This window comes from Calidris pugnax, unplaced genomic scaffold (genome assembly GCF_001431845.1).
Source record: "Calidris pugnax isolate Ruff unplaced genomic scaffold, ASM143184v1 scaffold42, whole genome shotgun sequence".
Lineage (NCBI taxonomy): Eukaryota > Metazoa > Chordata > Aves > Charadriiformes > Scolopacidae > Calidris > Calidris pugnax.
In genome coordinates this window covers 3,600,741-3,625,289 of record NW_015090920.1, presented here as the reverse complement: position 1 = coordinate 3,625,289, position 24,549 = coordinate 3,600,741, and the positions used below count along the sequence as shown (strand labels likewise).

Genomic DNA, 24,549 nt, shown 5'->3' with positions numbered 1-24,549 from the left:
TTTTTTTTTTTTTTGTGGTTGGACTCAATGATCTCAGAGGTCCCTTCCAACCACTAAGATTCTGTGATTCTGTGAAATTACATGAAGGCATCTCCATCGGGGCAGCGTTTGTGAAGAAACTCATGAGCCTCAGTTCAGGAGGGTGTTCAGCGTGTGCTTAATTTTAAGCACGTAACTAATCGGACATGTCATCAAAACTATTCTTCTACTTAATTCAAATTACATGCCTTAATGATTGGCTGCAGAAAGGGCAGCAGGCACAACAAAGACATTCGTCATGGTTTCTGGTGGAAATCACAGCAGCTCTTTGATTCCACTGTAGTGTGGGCAAACTCTTTAAGCCATTTCTCTGCCTTGTGGACAGCAGAAAGCCCTTCCATGGGAGACAGGCACACGTGGTGTGCTAAATTGACTGCAAATCTTTGGTTGTTTGTTTAAAAGGCTACTGTTTTCTAAACCTGAATGTAGTTTATGCGTAGCAAGAGGCCTGTATATCAAATCTCCATTCACCTTCGTGACTGCAGTTGATGAAATTAAAAGGAACTGAGGTCTGGATCAATACCTGGATTGGTATGCTGTTAGACTGCTCCAAAAGGAACAAAACACCTACTGTGAGTAACCCTATTAGATTAAAAAAAAAGAAAATCCAAACAAAAGTCATGTTCTCAGGGATAGAAGCGGTCTGCTGAGATGCTGCACTGCGAATGCACGGCACGTTCAGATAATTGGGACACAGGCTTCTGCCTTCTTGTTTTGCCTATGTTATTTCCAGTTGATTTTGGGAAACTTCCCTCAACTTTATAGGAAATTTCCAGGTGATACAGATCTCATCTTCCTCTGCCCACAGGCAGTGTTCCTAAGTAAGTAAACAGAAATGATGATAAGGGAGTGGAATTCAGTTGACTAATATTTACTTCATTCTTGCTGGTCAGGGTGCTGTGCTTCCACGTGTGGAGGAGGAAGCAAAGGAGAAGCCCTTATGGAGAATGCTGAAATGCATGTTCTTAAATAACAGTTTTGTTAGTCAAAGAAAATATTCTGTGAAAAACTGCAGGGGGCACGGAGAGGGGAGAAGTTGTTGCATTCCTGAAGAGTTTAAAAAGTAAATTCTTATGCAGAAGCTGTGTGACATAAGAATTATATTTTATTGCTGCTTTGAATGGTTAAGTGAAGTATTGAATTTACAAATTTACATGTTTTTCTTTATATTGGCTAAACTGACCTGAATGCCATCCTGTCTGATCATTGCTAATGGATAATAGTGTGAGACAATGGTTAAGTGAAGTATTGAATTTACAAATTTACATGTTTTTCTTTATATTGGCTAAACTGACCTGAATGCCATCCTGTCTAATGGATAATAGTGTGAGATGTGCTTGTGTTTTTGCATGTATTCTTCAAAATTCCAGCAAACTTTTGCCTTATCAGAGAGGATAGTGTATTTCAAACAGTTTAACAGACTTTTTTTGAACAAACAAGATGCGGCAGGCAGCTGTTAATTCTTTATTTCCAATATTTTCATGTGCATGCCATTTACACTAATGAAGCATCAGTACTTCAGTGCAGAGAATACAAATGGACATACAACTGAAAAATATGTTCTTTGCCTCCAAACACCCTACGGTCATAATGTAAGATAAAAAAAAATGTATTTTAACAAAAACAAAGAGCAGAAAATATTGTACAAAGTAAGGATGATATCAATCTACATAATGGCAGCAGGGAAATTTGTGGTGAAGAAAACACTGGTGAGGCTGTGGGGTCAGCTACAGTTGGAGCAGTGTCATTTGCAAAGGTTTTGACATCTCATTCTGATGTACAAGGACATTGTGGTACGCGGTCAAATGTAGGTTTTTATTCCCAATAAGTAATTAGGTATATTCCTGTTCATAAATTTTGTAGAAAACGACACGTGACGTACATATTTATTTGTAGTTGTGTGTGTGTGTATGAATGTTTATATATGTATATTTATTGCAAGTGAAGGGGAGGTGATGTTTACCTGCAGTGTCTTTGGCCACGGTTGTTACTTTTGCTGGCTCTTGACTTAGAATCATAGAATCATCTAGGCTGGAAGAGACCCTCAGGTTCATCAGGTCCAACCATCTACCCTACTCTAAAGTTCTCCCCTGATGATGGGTTTTAAAGCACCATTTTTTGTTTAATTGCCCTTTATCTTCTCAGGACTTCTCATGCTCTTTGCACAAGAAAATATATGCCCTTTATCTTCTCAGGACTTCTCATGCTCTTTGCAAGAGAAAATATATACAAACATTCTCCCTCTGCAGGATTTTCCATTTAGTGCGTTACGTTTTGGAAAGCTAGGTAATTAGATTGAGTATTTAATCTTTTAATCCGAAAACTTTTTTGTTGTTGTTAATTTTAAGTATTTCCTGTAACTAAACAAGATACACAAAGCTGTTATGTGTAGCTGCGATAGTGAAGGACAACCTTTTTTTCAAACACTCTCCTTGGTGTGAGTTACAGCAGGTGAGCACAGACGAGAAGGTGAATCTGCTGTTTCTGCTGGTGCAGTGGCCAAACGTGTAGGTATTTCAAGCTGGGTGGATGGTTAACTCTCTCATTTCCTTCGTGAGTGGGTTGATGGCAGTGAATGAGCTGGTATCAGGAGCTTTCTCCTCTGGAATTGTTAAAAGGTGGAGGGAGATGTGATACAGGGAGAGCTGCAGCCTTTGTATCGGGAGAGCTACTTTTAGAAAGGCTGAGTCAACAAACTCGTAATTTGCAAGCCATCAAAGGACACACGTTTTTAACCTTGGTAGGGGTTTTTGTCTTTCATCCTTTCACAGCTGTCCTCCAGACTGTAATGTCATGTTTTACAGGCTGTGTGCAGTTTCTTCATTAAAGGTCAAATGTGAACTACATGGATTCAAGGTAGTCAGGCCAAGTGAGTGGCTATTAGGATCTACAGTCTACATATACATGAGGTTTTTCTGAAATTCCTTGGGTTCTTTTGTTGTTCTTGCAGTTTACAGTTTGTGCAGAGCTCTAGTTCCTTTTGTATTAAGAAGAGCAGATATTACAATTTTAGTTTGAGACTCACAGTGTCCACAAAACCCTAAAAGCAGTGTTTCGATTTGGTTAGGGGTAGTCAGGCTGCTAGGCAGATGGTGTCAGCAAATGACATCTTTGCTATGAAGAAAAAAGGCTGTCTTGGATGGATTTATTTATTTATTTATTTACTTATTTATAGAGCTTTGTGGTTTGGCTCCCAGTCAAGGATGTTTCCTGTTTCTAGTTTTGACTTCTACCCGGTTACTTCTCAGGCTGCATCCTCTGTTGCGCTGTAACTAAATAGAGTGTGCCAGGCAACATCAAGAGCATTATTGATGCTTTCTGGTTGGTGGCTCTCTAGAGACTTAGCTTCAGGTATTTTTCGAATCTTGATCTGATTTTTTTTTTTTTTTTCCCCAAGTATAATGATGGTGAATATTGCATAAAAGTTTTTTGTGGTTTGTAGTGGAATTCAAGCCTCCAAATCCAAAGGCTCAGGAAATCTGTGTCTCATGCAATCTCATAGAAGCCAGTGCACAGCAAATCATATTTTACAGTGTATAGATGCTGAAGTGCAAAAGTCAGGATAACTATTTTGAGGCAGGCACACCTGTGTGGGAGTGGACACGATGGTGTTCTTGGGGAGGTCAGTTAATTAAGGATTCTAATTAAGTTGTTGATAATTTTTACTGAAGATTTTGTAAACCTTTTTCAAAAAGATTTAATATGATTTTTAGACATAATCAGCTTTATCACATTTTGCGTACTGAACACAGATTCTATTTAGATGTCAAGTATTTCTAGTGCATGGTTTTTGTATTCATGGAATCACAGAATCATACAATGATAAGGGTTGGAAGGGACCTCTGGAGATCATCTAGTCCAACCCCCTGCCAGAGCAGGGCCACCCAGAGCAAGTCCCACAGGAACGTGTCCAGGTGTGTTTGGAATGTCTCCAGAGAAGGAGACTCCACCACCTCCCTGGGCAGCCTCTGCCAGGGCTCTGCCACCCTCACAGCAAAGAAGTTCCTCCTGGTGTTTAGGTGGAACTTGTTATAGTCAAGTTTGTGCCCATTTCCTCTTGTCCTGTCCCTGGGCACCACTGAAAGAAGACCATCCTCTTGACACCCTCCCTTTAAGTATTTATAAGCCTTGATCAGATCCCCCCTCAGCCTTCTCTTCTCCAGACTAAAAAGACCCAGATCCCTCAGCCTTTCCTCTAAGAGATATGTTCTAGTCTCCTCATCATCTTTGTAGCCCTCTGCTGTCCCCTCTCCAGCAGTTCCCTGTCCTTCTGGAACTGGGGAGCCCAGAACTGGTCCCAGTGCCCCATATGGGGCTTCCCCAGGGCAGAGTAGAGGGGCAGGATGACCTCCCTCCACCTTGTGGTCCCACTCTTCCTGATGCCCCCCAGGATGCCATTGGCCTTCTTGGCCACAAGGGCCCATTGCTGGTTCATGGTTATTCTCTTGTCCACAGAGCTGCTCTCCAGCAGGTCACCCCCAACCTGTCCTGGTGCAGGGGGTTATTTCTCCCCAGGTGCAGCACCCTACGCTTGCCCTTGTTGAGTTTCATAAGGTTCTTCTCCGCCCAACTCTCCAGCCTGTCCAGGTCTTGCTGGATGGCGGCACAGTCTTCTGGTGTGTCAACCTCCCCTCCCAGTTTTGTGTCATCAGCAAACTTGCTGAGGGTACACTCCATCCCTTCATCTTGGTCATTGATGAATATATTGAAAAGGACTGGACCAAGAGTCATGTGTTTGAGAATCAGAAGTAGAAATGGATCGTGTCGACTAAAACCAGAAATGAAACAAGTTGATCTAACATTGTCCATAGTAAAGTAAAATGGAAAAAAGTAAGAAACTACAGTAAAATAGGATCATTTTTTGAAAGATTTCAGTACACTAGAAATTTTATAAAATTGTTATAATTGGTGCAGAAATCAATTTGGAAATAAAACTTTTGTCCTAGCTCTCCAGAAGTTGATCTTTTGCAATTATGATTAAACTTTTTATAGCTTCAATTAGCTTCTGCATTCCCTTCAAATAGGAAAAAAATAATCTAGAACTGTTCATCTTATTGGAAGTGTTTTTAATGTTAAAAAATGGGTACAATTAGTATACGATTAGTGGCCAGTGGTTACAAGTAGTGGCTGAGCTACTGTGATGTATTATTAGATGCTTATTTTCACCTTATACTTCCTGAAATGTTTATGTGTACAGTAAAATTACAACTTGACATAAAAGACATTGTTGCCTTATGTTTGCAGAAAATGGCCAAAAGAATGGCACAACCACTGTCTTCATTATCTTAAGAGAAAAAAACACCTTAGAAAGTCTATGAGGGCAAGAGCACACTGTGAACCACTAAGACAATAGGCCTCTTTTTTTGAGCATTTTTGCCTGTAATATAAATACATGATTTTTTTTGGTATTTCGTACAGGCTGCTGAATCTAAACTAGTGAACCACTAAGACAATAGGCCTCTTTTTTGAGCATTTTTGCCTGTAGTATAGATACATGATTTTTTTTGTATTTTGTACAGGCTGCTGAATCTAAACTGAGTTGGGTTTGCATTTCAGTGAAAAGAAGCTAAGTCAAGAAAAGACCATGGTGCTGATAAGTTTCTCTTGCACTATCTCATTAGCTGCTAATTTATAAAATATTCCTTGACTAGCGTATATTATAGCGAGTTGTCATGGAAATGCAAGGAGTACAATAGCCATCAAATGTATAAGGGCAGAGCAGTATATGTGGCCTCGGTGGCTGGTGTTTTATATTGTTCAATAAACATTAGTTGAAGTCTCTGTGTGTTTCTTTTATTTACCAACTGCAAATCAAGTATGTATTGAACGGAAATTACCCAAATAAAAGCTGCTACTGATGTTCCTCTTGTCTTGAGAAATACTGTCCTCTAAAAAAAATAATGATTGGAGTAGTGGAAGCTGTACCACTGCCTGAATTTCAAAGACTTTGGGATGACCTTGCAGGTTCTAGCCTCCTCTGCGTTAGACAGTGACTTCTGGTACTCTTGATCCTTCTTCATGTCTTCCAAGGAAAGAGTTGTGTGTTCTGTGTAGGCAGGTGTTATGAGAGCAAAATGGGGGTTTTGTCTTGCAACAAAATTGCGGCACAGCTTTAAGCTGTTAATGATTTTTTATAAGTTTATCCTCATTAGCTCTATTACTAAGCCTCCAGATTTTCTTTTTTCTCCCCTCTTTTTCATCCCACTCCGTCCTTGCTGTTTGCCTCCCACTGATTTTTAGAGGAAATCTTAATTACCCCAGTGATACAAAGCAGACAGAGATGACCTGATGTCTGGGTCTTTTCCTAAAGTGATTCCTGGCAAACATACTGAAATTCATTAATTAGTTCTGCTTGAGACCAGAAAGAACAGATCAGTATTCTCTTGTAGCGGCAGAATCTAATCTACATTTCCATGTACAACCATACATCCAGTCATAAACTTGTGGAACAGGCCAAGTTAAATCCTCTCAGCCATGGGTTTTTTTTGAATTTCTAAAATTGGCTCTAGTGGAAGAGCTCAGGATCTAGAGTCCAACACTGTTGTTGCAGATTAAGGGGAATCTGGCAAAATTCCTTGGGCTGCTGCCACGTGGACCCGCTGGTAGAAGGCAGCATGATAATATGTTGAGTTTGGCTCATTACTCTCAAGAAATGCTGCCATCGACTTTGTGGGATGCAGGTTTAGGAGTTGGAATGGTTGTAGGCAGGGATGCTCTCGGGCAGGCTGCTCCAGACAGAGCTGTTACGAGCGGTGTATGTCCAAGATGGTTTGTGGTTTGTTGAGCCTTGTAAAAAAAAATAGTGCAAAATGGGTATTTTTTTTTTATCGCTCATAAAAAAAAAAAAAAAAAAAAAAAATTACCCATTTTGCACTATCGAGTAGAGAGAAATAGGTCAAACCTACCAATGCTTTAAATAGCTCAACAGGAGCCTCATCTCTTTTTGTTGTAACTTTTAGAGTTGAAGGACTGATCCACCACTTAAGCGCGGCTTTCAATTCTGCTTTTATGGAAGATCAAACTTAAAGAAGCATTTAAAGTGCTGGACTAACTGGGGTAGGACTGAGTAATGGTCAGTTGTTAGTTGGGATTTGTTGCGTGATGAAACTTTGAGGGCCACCTGCCTTAAGTCTTCTCCCCTACCTAAATTGTTTCGCTTGGCTTCCCAGTCTGCCCCCAGGTAGGTCAATAGCAGGATGCCAGTGCTTTTGAGAGCTAAATTGTAGAGAAATTGTAGGCCTTCTCTAAATCTGGTGCAGTTAAGCCACAGTCTCAACAACCACGTGACACTGGATGTGACTGGGAAGTCCTTAACCTTTGAGGTTGGTTTTACTGCTTCTCGAATGAGGCAATTCGATGAGCAGACTTGGTTCTTGTCTTTGTGTTAGTCTAAGCTTCTGCAGTCCAGATGAGTGGTGGTGGTTTGACTTGAAGGGAAGCTTTTTGTTTTTTTTCTTCAGAGTAGCAAAGAAATCTTCCATTAAATAGCATGTTCCAATCCTGTTCTCCCCTGGGAGGGTTTCCATCCGATGGGATAGGTGTGATTGCCTCGCCGTCCATCTGATAGAACAGCTTGCAGGGCAAGAAGATACTCTGAACCTTGCTCAGGTGTGGTCCTACCCTGTTGTACAGTTGGTCAAACCACAGGAACCTCCGTGCCGTTTCCGATGCTCACGTAGGACGTTGAGTGTATATGACCTTTGGAATTCCATCTTCTGTGTGTATGCAGTGTGCTTCACTCACAGCAGGCATCTTTTATGGGCTGTGGAGCATTTATACTTCAGTGCCATTTAAATAATTAATAAGGCTAGGAGCAAATTTGAATAAAATCAAACCTAAAAAACTTCTGTCCCCACAACCGCACGCCTCCATCCCTCCAGGTGTTGCAGGGCTTTGTTAGTAGGTATTTGTCTGCTGCACCAAGGCATGATGAAAAGCACTTGTCTATTTAAGTGAAAATAAAGCAAGAAATAGAAGCAGAGTGCTGTAGACGTGCTTCTTAGAGCAGGGTCAACCTTCTGCTTGCTTTTCAGATGCTCTCCTTTGCAAAACTGTGGTACGAGCTAAAGCTTTGGTCAGCGAGAGAAAGAGTAAAAAAAAGGTCTAGTTATGGGTGGGCTGTACTGGATTTTATTTTCCTACTGAAAAGACAAAAAGAAAATACCAAAGTAGGGATGAACACAAATATGATCTGCTTCAAAGAGCAAAAATGACCCCAAATATACTTCTTTGTGGAACGCGTGAGGACAGGATGTTTCCTGCTTCATTTATATATTAAAGAAACCCTAATGATCTTTTTAGTAATGTTTTTTTTTGTTTGGTTTTGTGTGGCTCAGCATCCTGCAGGGCAACTCGTGACACTTGGTGATTTTGTTGCCCAATATGAGTGTCTCAGTTTGCTCTGCATGGGTAAATTTGCTCTGCAGATGGTCAGGGGGTTGCATTCTCTAGTTCGTGTCTAAATACTTCTATCAGGAATCCCTTTCTTCTCTGTGGAGATGGATGCTGAAGTGGGGCTTCACTCCTTTCTCCTGTTTATTCTCTTGGGGTTTTTCCTCCCTAAAACAGAACAACCCACCAAACTTTTTTTTTTTTCCCCATCACATACATACTTGCAATTAGAATCACAGAATCACATGGGGTAGGAAGGGACCTCTGGAGATCATCTAGTCCAACCCCCTGCCAAAGCAGGGCCACCCAGAGCAGGTCCCACAGGAACGTGTCCAGGTGTGTTTGGAATGTCTCCAGAGAAGGAGACTCCACCCCCTCCCTGGGCAGCCTCTGCCAGGGCTCTGCCACCCTCACAGGAAAGAAGTTCCTCCTCATGTTTAGGTGGAACAGCTTATATTCAAGATTTGGCCCATTTCCTCTTCTCCTGTCCCTGGGCACCACTGAAAAAGGACTGGCCCCATCCTCTTGACCCCCTCCCTTTAAGTATTTATAAGCATGGATCCGATCCCCCCTCAGCCTTCTCTTCTCCAGACTCAAAAGCCCCAAGTCCCTCAGCCTCTCCTCATAAGGGAGATGCTCCAAGCCCCTCATCATCTTTGTAGCCTCTGCTGTCCCCCCTCCAGCAGTTCCCTGTCCTTTTGGAACTGGGGAGCCCAGAACTGGTCCCAGTGCTCCAGATGGGGCCTCCCCAGAGCAGAGGGGCAGGATGACCTCTCTCGACCTGGGGGTCCCACTCTTCCTGATGCCCCCCAGGATGCCATTGGCCTTCTTGGCCAGAAGGGCACGTTGTTGGCTCATGGTCATTCTCTTGTCCACCAGGACTCCCTGGTCTTTCTCCTCAGAGCTGCTCTCCAGCAGGTCAGCCCCCAAAAGAAAAAAAAAGAAATCTACTTGGTTTCATACCTGGCTCCAATTCGTTGTCCTGCTCCTGGCTGGGGCTGAGTATCATTGAGCAAGGATCACCTTCATGGTCTTCTTGATGGCATTTTGCTTTTGTGACTCAGTTTCTTGTGCCAGTAGTTTTAGAAGAGTACATTGAAATATTTGTGAGAGACAAGGAAAAAAGCGCTCAAGAATTTTCCTGCTACCTGTGCAAGTCACCTGAATGCATCCAAGAAAGCTCATCTCTTGCAAAGCACTCCTGGGGAATGCTTGTTCTTCTCACCATCATTAATTTCAGCGGAGCTGTGTGGATAAGGCTGTACAAATAAACACAGCTGCGGAGTGTGACACAGTAAACAACACGCTTGAAACCTCTTGGCAGAGAGTTATTTACCAGCGAGCCCAACTGCAACGCTTAGTCCCTGGAAAAGATGGCATTTAAAGTTTTGGTACTTTGGAATTTTTCAGAAGCAAATATTTATCCCTAAACCTGCTCCATCTCCCCTGGTGTTTCCACGGAAGGGGGCAGTGTGGTACCGTTCCCCACGTGCCACCGAAGGTGCACCTTAGATTGCATTGTAATATATTGCATCGTGTTTTAAGGACTGGCTTCAATGCTCTGAGCACAACTGGAGCTTCCTCACCCTCTGAGAGGGCTGCCGTGTCTGTCCTGGGGAGGACCAGGTTGGACACTTTCCTTCTGCTTTATAAACATTTTGTTTTCAGTGCACTATTATGACTCTCTCCATCCCTCGTCCGTAAACGTGCGAATGAGCGGGAGCCACTTTTCTTAACACTGGTGTGGGAAAGTTCAAATGACATCATTTTATCCTCCCCCCCGCCCCCAGCAACGGGGAGCCACTTTTCTTAACACTGGTGTGGGAGAGTTCAAATGACATCATTTTATCCCCCCCCCCAGCGACAAATATTCACTTATTGGGAAGGAAGGTAATATTTTTCAGTGGAGCTTTCCTTTGCACCCCATACCTGGCCTGTGTCAGGAGCAGCGTGGCCAGCAGGAGCAGGGCAGCGATGGTGCCTCTGGACTGGGCACTGGTGAGGCCTCCCCTCGAGGGCTGGGTTCAGTTCTGGGCCCCTCACCACAAGAAGGACATTGAGGTGCTGGAGTGTGTCCAGAGGAGAGCCACCAAGCTGGGGAGGGGTCTGGAGAACAAGTCCTATGAGGAGAGGCTGAGGGAACTGGGCATCATGTTGAGTTTGGAGAAGAGGAGGCTGAGGGGAGACCTCCTTGCCCTCTCCAGCTCCCTGACAGGAGGGTGTAGAGAGGTGGGGGTTGGCCTCTTCTCCCAAGGGAATAATGAGAGGAGCAGAGGAAATGGTCTGAAGTTGGGGCAGGGGAGGGTTAGATGAGATCTTGGGAAGAATGGCTTTCCTGAGAGGGTGGTCAGGCACTGGAAGGGCCTGCCCAGGGAGGTGGTGGAGTCACCATCCCTGGAAGGATTTCAGAGATGTGTAGAGGTGGCACTTCAGGGCATGCTCTGGTGCCTGAGATTGTTGGTTTGTGGTGGGGTGTTGTGTGTGGGGTTTAGTTGGTGGGTGGTGTTTTTAGGTTTGTTGTGTGGGGGTTTTTTTTGGGTTTGTTTTTTTTTTTAATGTGGTTGGACTCGATGATCTCAGAGGTCCCTTCCAACCACTAAGATTCTGTGATAGGCTTCCAATCCACCGCTGCCCAGTTTCGGCAATATGATCATTCTTGGACAGTTTTCATAGAAAATGGTGTTTCTGATTATTTTGTACTAGCAGAGTCTTCTACCTGCCACTACGAGAGTGATGATTAAGCAGCTATAAGCCAGTGTAGGCATGGGTTCTTGGGCCATTTTATTCCTACAAGTGTTAATAATCAGGGTTAACGAGCCAGGATATCATAGCATGTAGATTTTTTTATGTTTTAACTCTATATTTTGAGGATCTTTGTGTCTTTTTCTCACCTGTAGAGTAGCCTGGCTGGCTTTTAGCTTCGTGCTGCCCCTGATATGTGTTGTAGTAATCCGAAAACATGTTACCTGTGGTGTCTCTTTATACCTTCTGCATGAGTTTTTACTTTATGAAAAGCTTCTCCTTCAAAGATTCATTACAATTCTCAACGTTTTAATATGTCCTGTACAGATAGGTGGCAATGTCAAGTTGCAGGGTAAAAGAACACACCATATACTGTTTCCTTACATCTTGCTGCTGGTTTGTCTTTGATGAAATATATACATTAAGCTAATTTGTTCATGTGAATCTGCTGTGATCACTTGTAAAAGGCTGCTGTTAAATCCTACATCAGCATACTGATAATTTTCTAGAAGTAAATCAGCATCATTAGACTGTACCCTGTATGTGCCAGTTAAAGTAGAAATGCTGTCGGGTTGAGCAAATCTGCATTGCTGGTTAATTTGGAAAGAAATGCCATGGTATTTTTATATGGTGTGTTGATAGGGTAATGGTCATGACTCAAAAGATAAAAATGATGACAAGAAAGGGAATCCTTTTTATACGCGTCTTTGTGAATATCATCTTTTAATATAAATGTGACTCAACAGCCAGTAGTTAAATGAAGAAATTCTCACTTGGTGTGTTACTGAGTTCTCTCTCACTAAAAACTCCTCCCCTCAAAGTTTGCCCCTTGCTCTCTCTAAGAGTACTTTTTTTTCCTCATTAAAGTAGATGATATTATAATGATATCACAAGTTTTGAAAATGAAAATGGGTATTCTGGCAAAATTCTAGAACCTAGCTAAAGCTATAAAGCTTTTTGGTTAGTTGTTCACAAAGTTCGTGTCACCCTTCTTTCCCTTCCCCTTCATCCCAGCAGGCAAGTGGGGCTGAGAGTACTTTGTCTTTGGATTAACTGATTTGCAGCTTGGTTAATGTGCAGATAGTGCTCTTGCTTATTTTCCTATTATATTTATTTATTTTAAAAGCACTCATTAAAGGCCCACGGCATACTCCCAAACTTGAAGGAATGGATTTTTGGCTCCTGCCCGCTTTGAATGAAATCCAAAACAAATGTTGTTTGATAATGGTTTACAGTTGCATTACACAGGTTGCTCTTCGTGATAGATAAATAATTAACACCCTTTGTGTTCTTGATTGCAGATTTTCAAAAGCCTGCCTGATGCCACTTTCCCTGAGCCAATCTCTGTGTCAGTGTTTCCTCCAAATGCCCCACCAAGGCAATCAAGAAGACAAGGACAACGTGTTAAGAGGCCTCTGGCTGTGTACAATTTCTGTCTTGAGCTGGATGATGGTAAGATGTTAGTAAGAATTTCAGTCTTTGCAGCAGATGGGCTGTATATCCTATCTTCAGTAGGTGTTTTCATGTCATGTTTCATTTGTATACATGTGTGCACACACGTGCATGCTTGTTTAATTGCTTTGGGACACATAAAGAAGCAAGGAGAGTACAGAGAAAAAAGAGTATAGGGAATACTGTCCTCTGACATGTTTAAAAGTAGGACAAACTGTCTTAAATATGCTTTTCCCCCTCTAAAAAAGAAGCAGCTCCTGTGTCTTTGGGGAAGTCTCTTTGACCTCTACTGAAGATGACACAGCCATAAGATAAATGGAGAGAGAAGGAAAATTAAAGCAAATCTTTTACGAGAAGAGATAACGCACGCTACAGTTAAATTCATCTGGATTAAAGGCTCAGGTCACCACTGCACTTGAGAATACTAGTACTTCACTTGAATCTTTAATACCTTGATGTAACTAGCAGTAATACTTGTAAACTTGCCTTACTCTTGAGAAGCAAAGAGAGAAATTAATCTTGCTTTTGCATGGAATCTGCAGTAGCAACATACAGTGAGGCAAAGGGTGTATAACGTTTTATATATTCTGACTGTTGGCCAGAAACATAATAATTTCCCTGAAATTTCATTGCTTGGGGGTACGTACAGTACTGTGAGGGCAAGTCAGGGCTCATCTTTGTGTTACAGAGTCTCTCCACCCTGTTCCCTTTCTCCCTCCCAACGCTGTTAGTCAGTCGTCGTTTCACATGAAGAATCATGGAGCCAGGGCACAAAGTCCAGTTATCAGCAAGTGAAAACAAACAGGATTTTGAGCTCCTGCAGTAGTAGGAGATCCACTGATGAACTGTCATTAAATCAGTGGTCAACAGTGGTTGATTTCTTAAGGAAAAACCACAAATGCCTACGATGGCTGTTAAGTGCAGGCTTTAGAAATAAACCCAGGGCTGTTTATTGTCTCAAAGCCAGCTTTGCAAAGAGTCTGCAAGAAATTCAGCATCCCTGCCATCCGGTTTAATTCACCAGAGATCTGTAATCTCTGTGCCTTTCTTTTCTTGCATCAAATATGGAACTAAATGCCTGGACTAGAAGGTGTTTGAGGTGCATCTGCTTAAAAAGCTTAAGCAGTGTTAATTTGAATAATGTGCTACCAAAAGCTAAGAAGGCTCTTGAGCTCTTGATAAATTTATCCTCATTTGAAAAACAAAACAAAATAAAATTGAAGCTACTCACGGAGTTGTTTGCATCTAATTTTGAATGGGAATCCCAGCAGGTCACAAGAAGTACCACATCTTCTCCAATTCCATGCTGCAAGGTGTGCAATGAGGACCTGACTGTGACCCTAACGCAGTAGACAGAAAGCATTTGATGGCTTGTTTTTACTGTAAGACCCAAAAATACAGCGTTATTGTTGTAAACAGTTACAAATGTTCAGTTTCCCCTAAATACAGTCCATATTTTTGTCTAATTCTGGCACCTCAACAAAGAGAAGAACTGGGCTTGTTAAAGGCTGAAATTGTTATATATCATACAGAAATTTGCTACTTGTCTGGGAGTTCTAGTGTGGCAAATTGAAGAATAACCTAATACATCATTACGCGTGGTAGAACTTTGATGAAGGCTGAATCACAGTGAAGGAAGTCCCAGCTCCAGGTTGGATGGCACTGAGTTTCAGTGGGATCTGAAAATAATATTTCACCTTGTGGCTTCTCAAAAAAAAAAAAAATTCTCCGTGGTGTCTCCAGCAGCCTCTGAAGGTAGTGATGTTCTCAATCTGTTGGTAGGTCCCAACTACATGCTAATGCTTATTTTATTTGTGTTTAGCTGGATAGTTGTGTCAGGAGGGTAATGAGCAGTTGATGCAATGGTTGGTTGGCACGTGTGGAGTATTGTACACACAGCAATACAGCAACTTGAGCCCCACTGCGTCATTGCCTTATCCAAAGAACTGCCCCAATGGATAGAGGGTGCATAAATCAGGCAGAATGATTAATTATCTGGTCACTGAGTAGAGCTCAGCAGCTCCAAATACGCGCCGTAGCCTTCAGTTACTTTGTTCTTTGGAGCAGGAGGAGGGGGGGGGGAAGGAATAAAATTGAGCCTGGGCTTGGTTCCATATTTACCTAGTTTCTTGGCTAACAAATGCATGTTTTATAACTGCTCTTTGGAAGATTTTATCCTGTGTGTGTTTTTAACAGGAAATTAAACATTAAACCCCTTCCCTCCCCCCTCTTTATTCACAATGGCATGAGTTAAGCACCAGGCATAAGCCAGTGTTTTGTATTTCCTGGATATGGCAAAATTATCATAATCTTGTTTTAAACCAAGTAGCTGATACATATTTATGTGTCAATGTATTTGTAGACAAATATCTCTCTGAAGTTATTGTAATTATATATAAATATTTTCTGTGCCTTGAAACTAGAAGTATGTTGGAGACAAAAATCTCTCTGTGCTGGAAAACTTCTTGAGCGTGTTTCTTTTAGGATTGTTATGCAAACCAGGAAATTGTTAGAAAAGCGGAAACAAGTCTTTAACTATCAGCTGCTCCAGGGAGTTAACAGGCTTCGGAATCCACTGCTTGAATTGGAAATGCAGGGTTCCAGCCAGCTTTTCTTTTTAAAAAGCACGTTTGCAGTCGGGAAGCTTCTTGACTGCACACAAAATATATGCAGCAACCACCCAGCGAGGCCTGTGAGTGACATAAATATTGATAGATGTAATTGCTGAAGAACACACACAAAGTCTGATAAAAATCTTTATTTTGCCTTCTAGTAATTAGCTGCACTGAGGTCTGGTAGCACATAGATTTTCCTCGTACTTGGCAATTAGATGATTAAACCTATTTGCAAACAATTCCAGTATTCTATTTACTACCGTAAGGATCTTCATTTTCTGAAAGACAAACTTCACTCAGAGATGATCCTGTCTGGTTTGCTTTCAACTTCTTTTCCTCTGTGGTAAGCTAGTTACTAAATTCTCACTCTGAAGTTTTTCGACACCTCAGTGTCTCGAGCAGAACTAGACTTAATTGGGGAACTGGGAGCTACTTTCATACGTGGCCTAAACCCGAAGTTCTTGTTTCAGCAAAACGCAGATTTGTCTGAGATTTACATTAGGATCGTTTCCAGAGTTTTCTTGCCTTCTAAAATGAAGACATTGGATTTGGTGGGGTTTATTTTTTTTTTTCCCCTTTTCTGGAAATAGCTTTTTTCTTCATTTCTTCTTTTTTCTTTTTCCTTTATTTTTTTTTTTCTCCCATCTACTATCTGAATGAATTAAGTAGCAATGCAGAAACTCCTGTGGCTTACACTCTTGGCTACGTACAAATGACTTTGCATTCTCTCTCTGTCTCTCTATGCAGAGAGAGAAAGACTTAGCTTTATCCTGTTCTTCTAAAAATGTTGTTGGGTCTTTATTTTCCATTTTGACAGTCAATATATATCAGAAGAGAGCTCTGCTTGTATTGCTTCTAGAGGGCAAGGCAGAGTTACAGGTTTCTTCCCTCCCAACTTTGTTTTAGTTTTTATGTACTTTTCTCATCTTGTAGCAAAACAAAAATTGTTGGTTTCTTTTGTTTAATTTTCTTTCACACCAGAGATTTAGAGATTACTAAACTATTTTTCAGGGCTACTGGGGCAACATGGCAAGAAAAGTCCTGTGTAAGGTGGGCAGTATAACACAAGATGAACAGAGAGTCAGCATAAATTGCATAAATCACACCCGGAGTCAAGAAATGGGTCTTGCGTGGCAGTTTGTCCAGCTACACAGCAACTTTGTTTTCTGAACAAACCAAAATATGCTTCTTTATCCATTGCACTTATTCTGTTTGAATCCACTCTGGGTGTCAAAATTTCTCATGGGCACATACGTGGCCATAGCACACAAGTATCATATTGGGGGGGCTTCCCAGGAGGCATATGGGGTGTTTGTGATAGCTTTCTGCTGCTGCTATAAACTAAATATTATAATTATAGTGCTTTAGAAAGCAGATTCTTGTGTAGAATTCCAATAGAAATAAAAATTGGAACTGCACATTTAACCCTTTAAAACTTTGTGCAAACTTGTATTACCCTCCGAAGTATTTAGGGAAGCCAAAGTATGAATGGTGTTAATATTGAATAGGAGTAGCTCTTTTTGATTTTTTTTTTTTTCCCTGGGAATTGGAGTGAAACAGTGTCCTTAAATTGAGTGATGAATTAATTTGGATGAACTACTGTGGCATTCAATTAAATTACTTCATCAAAGTCAGATGCGATCCATGTAATGGTTATATAGCTTGCCTGCAGTATTCTCTCTCCCTCCTGCTCCCATCCCTTCCTGCCCCTTAACAACTAAGTAAAAAACCATAAACTTAATTTGGAATTACCAAACATAAAACCTGGATGTTAGAGGAAGCCTTGGATTTATAATAGGGAGACTGGTCTTCAGGGCTGGAGCGACCCGGAGCTGCAAGGTTGCAGGTGTGAAACCTGGCCTTGAACTCTTTCTATTTCTGAATCTGCTGCTTGGAAGTGTTTCTGGAACCTGGCACACAGCAGGGGAAATGGAAAGAAAAGCAGCTCCATAGGCATATCAAAAAGCCATAAGGGCTTGCAACACTTGCTTACAAAGCTATTGTTAACAGCTGAGCAGAACACACAGTTAGGCTGTTACAAAACACCAATATTAGTTGGGGTGGGGGAAGATGAGGATGGTGGCTGTTGGCCACGTGGAATTTAAGATATTTCAGATTTCACCTTGCTGCAGGAATAGTTCCTACGATTCTGCCTGATCTGTCACAGCTTTTCCCACCCAATGGCTCAGGTGCTCTACAGACTAAAAGTCTTTTTGAGCTGCTGTTAGTAAGGTGAAGCTTTTTCTTTCTTTTTCTTGTATAGGGTCCTGGTTTTCTATTAGATAATCAACTTCTGCTTGGAAAGCTTTGGGTCCATGGAAGGTACTTATTTTCCTGGAGGTGTGGAATAATTTTGGTTCGTGCTTTGTATACATGATATACATTGTATGGCCATTATCATAACTGTGAGAAATCTACTTGCTGCACAGTTATCTGAAATCAAATTTAACTGCCATAACATACTAAACATCTCCTAACTTTCACTTCTTTTCAAATGGTGTTCGTCAAATCTTCATGGTTTTGCATGAGAGTTGCCTTAGTATCGTGTAGGGAACAGGAATATGAACAGACTATAAACTAAAATCTGAATTCAAAGAAGGAATGGGGAGTTGGGGAGAAAGTGTCAGTCTTTCCTTGAGGGTCAGGCATTATTAAAAATCTCTGATCTCCTGCAATAATCCATCATCTCTTTAATTCTCCACCGTCTGCACACGGACGTGCAAGGGCACATAATGCTGTAAGAAGGCCAATTTGGCACGCTGAAAGCCATTAATCCTGGGCATTGGGAGTCACTGACGTGTCTTCGCTACGTGCCAGCTGTGCCCTGGCCAACCTCTGTTGGTTGGAAGTAAATGCTCTCACCCAGCACACGAGAGCAGAAGCAGAATGAAGACTTGAAGCTCTTCAAGTTGTTCAGCTCTTCAGGTGGTTTCCTATGGATGAGAGTCTGCTTTTCACTGAGTAAGGTCATTTCTCATGTGGGGTCCTCTTGCTTCCCTTCTCTGGTGACATGGACAGGAGAGAAGATCTTGGAGGGGGTGGTGGTGAGCTTTCTGAAAGGCTGATGTGTGAGTTAGAAAATACGATTCCTCTTCCTGTTTTGCTCCCACTCTGTCAGTGTTTTTCTGAAAAAAAACCACGTTATTCTTCTCCTTCCATTAGCTTCTGGAAGTCTTTGTTCTATTTGCTCTTCTTTTTTCCTTTTATTGTCTGTTTTCTTCTTTTGAAAGTTGGGCTTAGTGCAGGGTGAATTAACATCAGTATCATTTCTTTCCTTCTCAGCTCTACTTGCAACTTACTGAACCCATCATGAGATTGAAGGAGAGCTTGGGGGATGTCATGGAGAAGTAATAGTGGTGGGACCAGCTTGGCTAGGATTGTAGCCTGAGACTACTTGACTTGGCTACTCTTAGCCAAACTAATTAGCCTCAGAGACCATGTTAGTGGGAGTCTGCAAGCAAGGAGATGCATGATGCCTGGCAACTTTGGTTATCTCACTGAGCAAGTAGATTTCTGTTCTGTAATGGGTGCAAATTCACTGATGAAGAGTGTCTTCACCACTTCTGTCCCCCCCCCGGCCGGTAACACTGCTTGGTGCTGCCTTGTGTGCCGCACAGCCCCCTTGAGCCATCTCCTCAGCTTCCCTTCCACGGTGCAGCTGGGTCCAACCCTGAGCCCTCGCCAGATGTTTAAGAAGAAAATAAAAAAACATTGCACTTGTAGAGATCTAACCATAGTCCAACCCTGAGCCCTCGCCAGATGTTTAAGGAGAAAACAAAAAAAATTGCACTTGTAGACATCTAACCCTACATTACCTTCTGGAAGTCTTTGTTCTATTTGCTCTTCTTTTTTCCTTTTATTGTCTGTTTTCTTCTTTTGAAAGTTGGGCTTAGTGCAGGGTGAATTAACATCAGTATCATTTCTTTCCTTCTCAGCTCTACTTGCAACTTACTGAACCCATAATGAGATTGAAGGAGAGCTTGGGGGATGTCGTGGAGAAGTAATGGTGGTGGGACCAGCTTGGCTAGGATTGTAGTCTGAGACTACTTGACTTGGCTACTCTTAGCCAAACTAATTAGCCTCAGAGACCATGTTAGTGGGAGTCTGCAAGCAAGGAGATGCATGATGCCTGGCAACTTTGGTTATCTCACTGAGCAAGTAGATTTCTGTTCTGTAATGGGTGCAAATTCACTGATGAAGAGTGTCTTCACCACTTCTGTCCCCCCCCCGGCCGGTAACACTGCTTGGTGCTGCCTTGTGTGCCGCACAGCCCCCTTGAGCCATCTCCTCAGCTTCCCTTCCACGGTGCAGCTGGGTCCAACCCTGAGCCCTCGCCAGATGTTTAAGAAGAAAATAAAAAAACATTGCACTTGTAGAGATCTAACCATAGAGTTTGAGAGGCGTGGATAGTGGTAGAATAATCAAAGCATGGAAGAAAATGTTGACCTGACTACATCAACGTAGCAAAATCTCTCTTCCAAGTTGCTGCCTTTGAAATGGTCAGTTAGGGGATGAGGAGGTTTCTCACACCAAATGTATCAGCTGGAAGTTCAGTTCAAATGGCTGATAAAACTTCCTTAAGGGCTCCTTAGCTTGTGTTCAGTTGGCTTTTTAATAAGCCAGAGGCATCCTGCTTCATCCATCCCTCCGTTGAGGTGGCTTGTTGTGGCAAAAGGAAGGAGGTGAACAAAAATGAGGCACAGCCAAATGTCAGCAGAACACTGAAAATGTCTCAGAGTGGCTTTCTTATGAGAAGACACAAAGTTAGGCTTTGTCATTATCCAAGTACCACAATGGGTTGTGGAATTTTTGGTGAGAAACTTCTCCTTTTATTAAGTCGTGGGAAGTAATTGCGAGTGAAACCCAGAGGTATTATCTCTGTTTGACAGCTCAGGAAAAGAATTTTTTGAACACCTTCCCTTTTGGGGGTGGAAGGACCCTTACAGAGATCTTTTTCCAGCTGGTGAGTGACCGAATTGCCAACACAACAGAAAAGGGGAGGAAATATGGAAAAATATTTTAATATGGAAAAATAATTTAAATATTAAAAAAAATATTTTAAAAATATTTTAATAGCATGAAAACCTTTGGAGGTTTTTATGCTATTTAAGGAGTGCTTCTGAATTAGGGAACTTTCAGCTCTGATTATAGCATTCCACCCCTTTTTTGATCTGCTTTAGTTTTTCACACTCATTTTCACTGATCAGATTAGAGCTGGTAGGTCTCCATACAGGTCTGGACCATAGGTAAACGTTGCCTGGACCTATGGAAACTCAAACCACTCAGTGCTACCAAAAGAAAAACCCCATGAAAGCTGTGGGACAATCCATTCATCTTACTGTTTGACAGAGTTTTCAGGAAGTAGCTTGGGTTCATCGCTGCATTTTTCAGCCATGAAATTAACGTGTGGCATCTGGCCAGCTTGGCGAGTCTGGAGGTTGTGTGTGGTTTCCTGCCAGGCGAGCTCTAGTGAAAAAAAAAAAAAGACTAATCTTTGAGTTTAGATATGTTCTTGTTGTTACTGTATACACAAATCAAAAGAGGAACCCCTCTGCATGCTTGTATCTGATTTCTGTTGTCTTTCAAAATTTAATTATGTGATCTAAATTAACACCCCAGCCTTGTATCTGTGGCTCTGTTTTTCCACAGCTTGAGGAATAAATTGGAATTCTTTACCCATTTTGGTTTTAGCTTGCTCAGCAAAAGGCTTTACCTACGATTTCTGTGTGTCTTTCAGATTTTATTGATGTAAAGAAGTCATCCAAGAGATATTTCTCCTGAATTTTGAGAGAGGGCCTGCAGTGAGGGAGATATTTATTGAAATAATTGGTGGCTATTACAGGCTAAGAAAGGTGCTTGTTTAAAATTGAACTTTTTACATTTTAGAAATCAAGAAAAAGGAGGAGGGGGTGGGCACAGTCCCAAAACCCCCACTTGCCCCCAAGTAACTCGCCAGATGAGCACATTTCTTTCCTTTTCCTAGCCCCAACTCAGACACCCACCTTTCTGGCTGCAATTCTTGAGTTACATCAGCCAGTCTTGAGGCAAATTCTGTCTAGTGCAGTTTCCGCCTTTTTTCTGATGTATCTGAATCATTATGGAGTTGGGAAAAACAAGCTTTCTCCAGGAAAGCTACTTGGTGCCTAAAATACACGTGCTTGTATGTGCACGCATTTGAAAAATATATCAAAGTCGGCCTTTATGTAGGAAAAAAAAAACTTGTAGTCAGCTCTAATAGCCGTGTTAATTATTTTGTCTGAGAGGAAAAAAAAAAGAGCTGGTGTAGAGATCTAATTCTTACTCTGTGTTTTGAAGGATAGCGTGAAACTGATGGGTACATGGGGCCCATCTACTGTCCATTTGCTCCATGAAAGCTCTATTGTTTTTAGGTGTATGAGCCTATAAAGTCTAAATTTATTAAGAACTAGCTGCATCCTAAGGCAGTGTGTAGGATTTGGTACCCAGTGAGGATAATGGATACTTCTTGATAATGAAATGCGGTAATATAAAGCTATTTTTCTGAGTGTTTACAGGAATCTGACCTCCAAAGCACCCATGATTCGGGAACAGTGAAATAACTCTCGTTTAGTTTTAGCATTCTCTACGATTATTTTTATTTTAATAGATCACTATTAGCTTGCTTTTATGTGATTTCACCTTAGTTTGGGAACTTGTGTGTTTAAATAGCACGATTTCTGTAACCTGGAGGTGGGGAACAATCAATTCTGTTGACCGGTTTCAATGGTGTGATAAACAAAAGTATACAGTTTCTTAATTTACTCAGAAGCAGATTACTTCATTAGTTCAGAAAACTTTTCAAACTTTGAAGAAGAATGTCTGAGTTCACCTGGGGCTCGGTGTGATTGCCACAGGATGATTTGTGCTGTAAATAGGGAGCAAAGGATGCAGCCCTGCATCCAGAAAAGGCTGCCTTGGACTGCAGAGTCCTCTGCTCACTGTCACATAAAGCTTTCTCCACTAGAATTAATTCCAGTTTTCCCAGGAATGGCTGAATCCTTTCCAGAAGGACCAGTACTTTGTATCGTGGGATCACTTTGAGTTTTATCAACTGTGTGAGACAACTCATCTTCAGTTGGGATTTTCATGCCTGTTTTCTGCTCTAGCACATGGAACTAAGTTCTCACTTGGCAGAGGATATTTATGATGCTCGTATTTCTTTTCTATCTCTGATCTGCGAGACTCGTATTAAAATAAAAACATAATGCATCCCCACAAATTAACATAAAAGCAGAGCTACTTTCTACTTGGTTAAACTTGTGTGTTATTGTGGGAAGTTAGCTATTTATGGGGAGTGGATGTTTGTTATCTCGGAGCTGGCTGCAGCTGTGATGCTGATGGGGCAGGATGGGTGGCTGCACAGCAGTGCAGCTGCTGCTTCCCCCTCTCCTGATGCAGAAAATGTCAGGCTTGGAGGTGGAAATTGGGATTTTGCAGCATCTTTAATGTACCCTCCTCAGTAATTCTCCCCATTGTCCACAAATAGACCTCTGTGACTGTGTCAAAGTGGAATAAGATGTCTTTTATCCTCTTATTTTGCCATGATTTGTGTATGTGATGAGCACTTAGAATCATAGAATGGTTAGAGTTGAAAAGGACCTTAAAGATCATCGAGTTCCACCCCCCTGCCCTGGGCAGGGACACCTCCCACCAGACCAGGTTGCTCCAAGCCCCATCCAGCCTGGCCTTGAACCCCTCCAGGGATGGGGCAGCCACAGCTTCTCTGGGCAACCTGTTCCAGTGCACTTAAAACACGTACGACAGTCCTGTCCATTCTGTATATCTCAATAGAAACTGTCATATATTTCTCATTTACTCCAGAAACATTCACTTTCATAACCTGTTTTCGTCCTCTGGCTCTCCTTAAACTATAGATGTTGGTTGTTATGTTGATGTTAAAGGTTTGTCTCTCTTTTAACAGTAAAAATATAATTCTTTAGTTAAGCTGAAGTTGGGAGAAAACGCTGTCACTCATGCAAGTAACTGAGAGTGTTAGCACTGGGGTTTTTATATTTTTTTATTACAAGTGTTTTTTCTTATTTAGTGTTCTTGGAGTAAAGTAAGGATCTTTATTATTGACACTGCCAAAGTATTTCAGGCTTTTTTCAACTTTGGATGCTAACAAAAAATATTCTTAGACTAGCCAGATGGAAAAAGGAGGAAAAAAAAAAAAAAAGGCAACTGGGAGGCATGTCATGCTCAGTTAGGTAGAAGCTGAGTTCAGATTTCTGGTATGGAGGGTCAGAGAGCCTTTACCATCTAAGGCTCATCCAGACAAACAGGAAAAGGAATTGAGGGTTACATATTTGCTAGAGAGAAGCCAGATGAGATAAGTTTTAGTCTATATAGGTACTTTCTCACCTTTTGGGGATTTTTCATTATGAGCAAAGGTGACACAAGGCAGGGAGGAGTGGGGAAAGAGGAAGGTTATTTGGGTTAGAAACCAAGTGGTAAGTAGTCCCAGATAGAGACAACCAGTAAATGGTTAGGATCAACCTAAGTTATCTTATTTTTTAGCTAGGGCTGGTCTAAACTATGAAAAGCCATAAAGGCAAAGCATGGGTGTCTGTTGCAGAGGCAGAGTGAAAGCTCTAAGGCTTGGATGAGTGTTGTGACTAGAAGAGTGAAACAAGAAGATAATTTAGATGACAGTTTAAAAGGATCTGAGCAGTCGAAAAATTTAAATAGTATGCAAAAGGTGGTGAGAATGTGAAACAAGTTTTAACTCTGTTGAGAGTAAAATTGGATCTTACACCTGTTTGCGTAGGCTGAGGAGATGAATCGTAGAAGCAGTTGGGTGGCAACTCTAGAAAGATGGCCAAGTTGAAGGCCAGAGGCACTTCCCACAAATATAAGGAACAAAAGGTGAAGAGCTGGTGGCTGGAGTGTTGACAAAAACCTTACTGCTTTTATACTGAGAGCCCTCATGTCCTTCATCTGTTCTGGCACTTTTGGCACCCAAAGATAAAAGTAATGGGAGAGAAAAGGGAGGGGGATTGATGTTTTTAGGGAGAGAAAGCGAAGGCACCAAGAACACCAAACTGTGTGCTTGAAGAGTGATATAAATGAGCTTTAAAAGAAATCACATCTTCCTTATTTTTTTTTTATTCTGAGAGCTCATTAGAATTCAAGTGGTAGAAAAGAAGAATAGGAAGTTTCTGGAGCTCCTCTTGGAAAGGACCTGTCAGTCCGATGTGGCAGCCAGGCTTCTCATAGATGTAGGAAACCTGACAACGTTGTTCCCTGGAGAACAATGTTGGAGGTAAAGAGGAGTGAGAGGAGAGAAGCAGTA

The 24,549-nt window shown here is 41.7% G+C and overlaps 1 protein-coding gene across 2 annotated transcripts in view; it reads left to right on the top strand.

The window, feature by feature from the left end:
• ARHGAP10 (Rho GTPase activating protein 10) overlaps positions 1–24,549 on the top strand; it is a 206,677-nt gene that overhangs the window by 150,817 nt on the left and 31,311 nt on the right. For both annotated transcript variants that reach the window (XM_014949825.1, XM_014949824.1), the window contains one exon: positions 12,474–12,624. In XM_014949825.1, the coding sequence (XP_014805311.1) occupies positions 12,474–12,624 (151 nt within the window). The remainder of the gene's footprint in view (positions 1–12,473; positions 12,625–24,549) is intronic.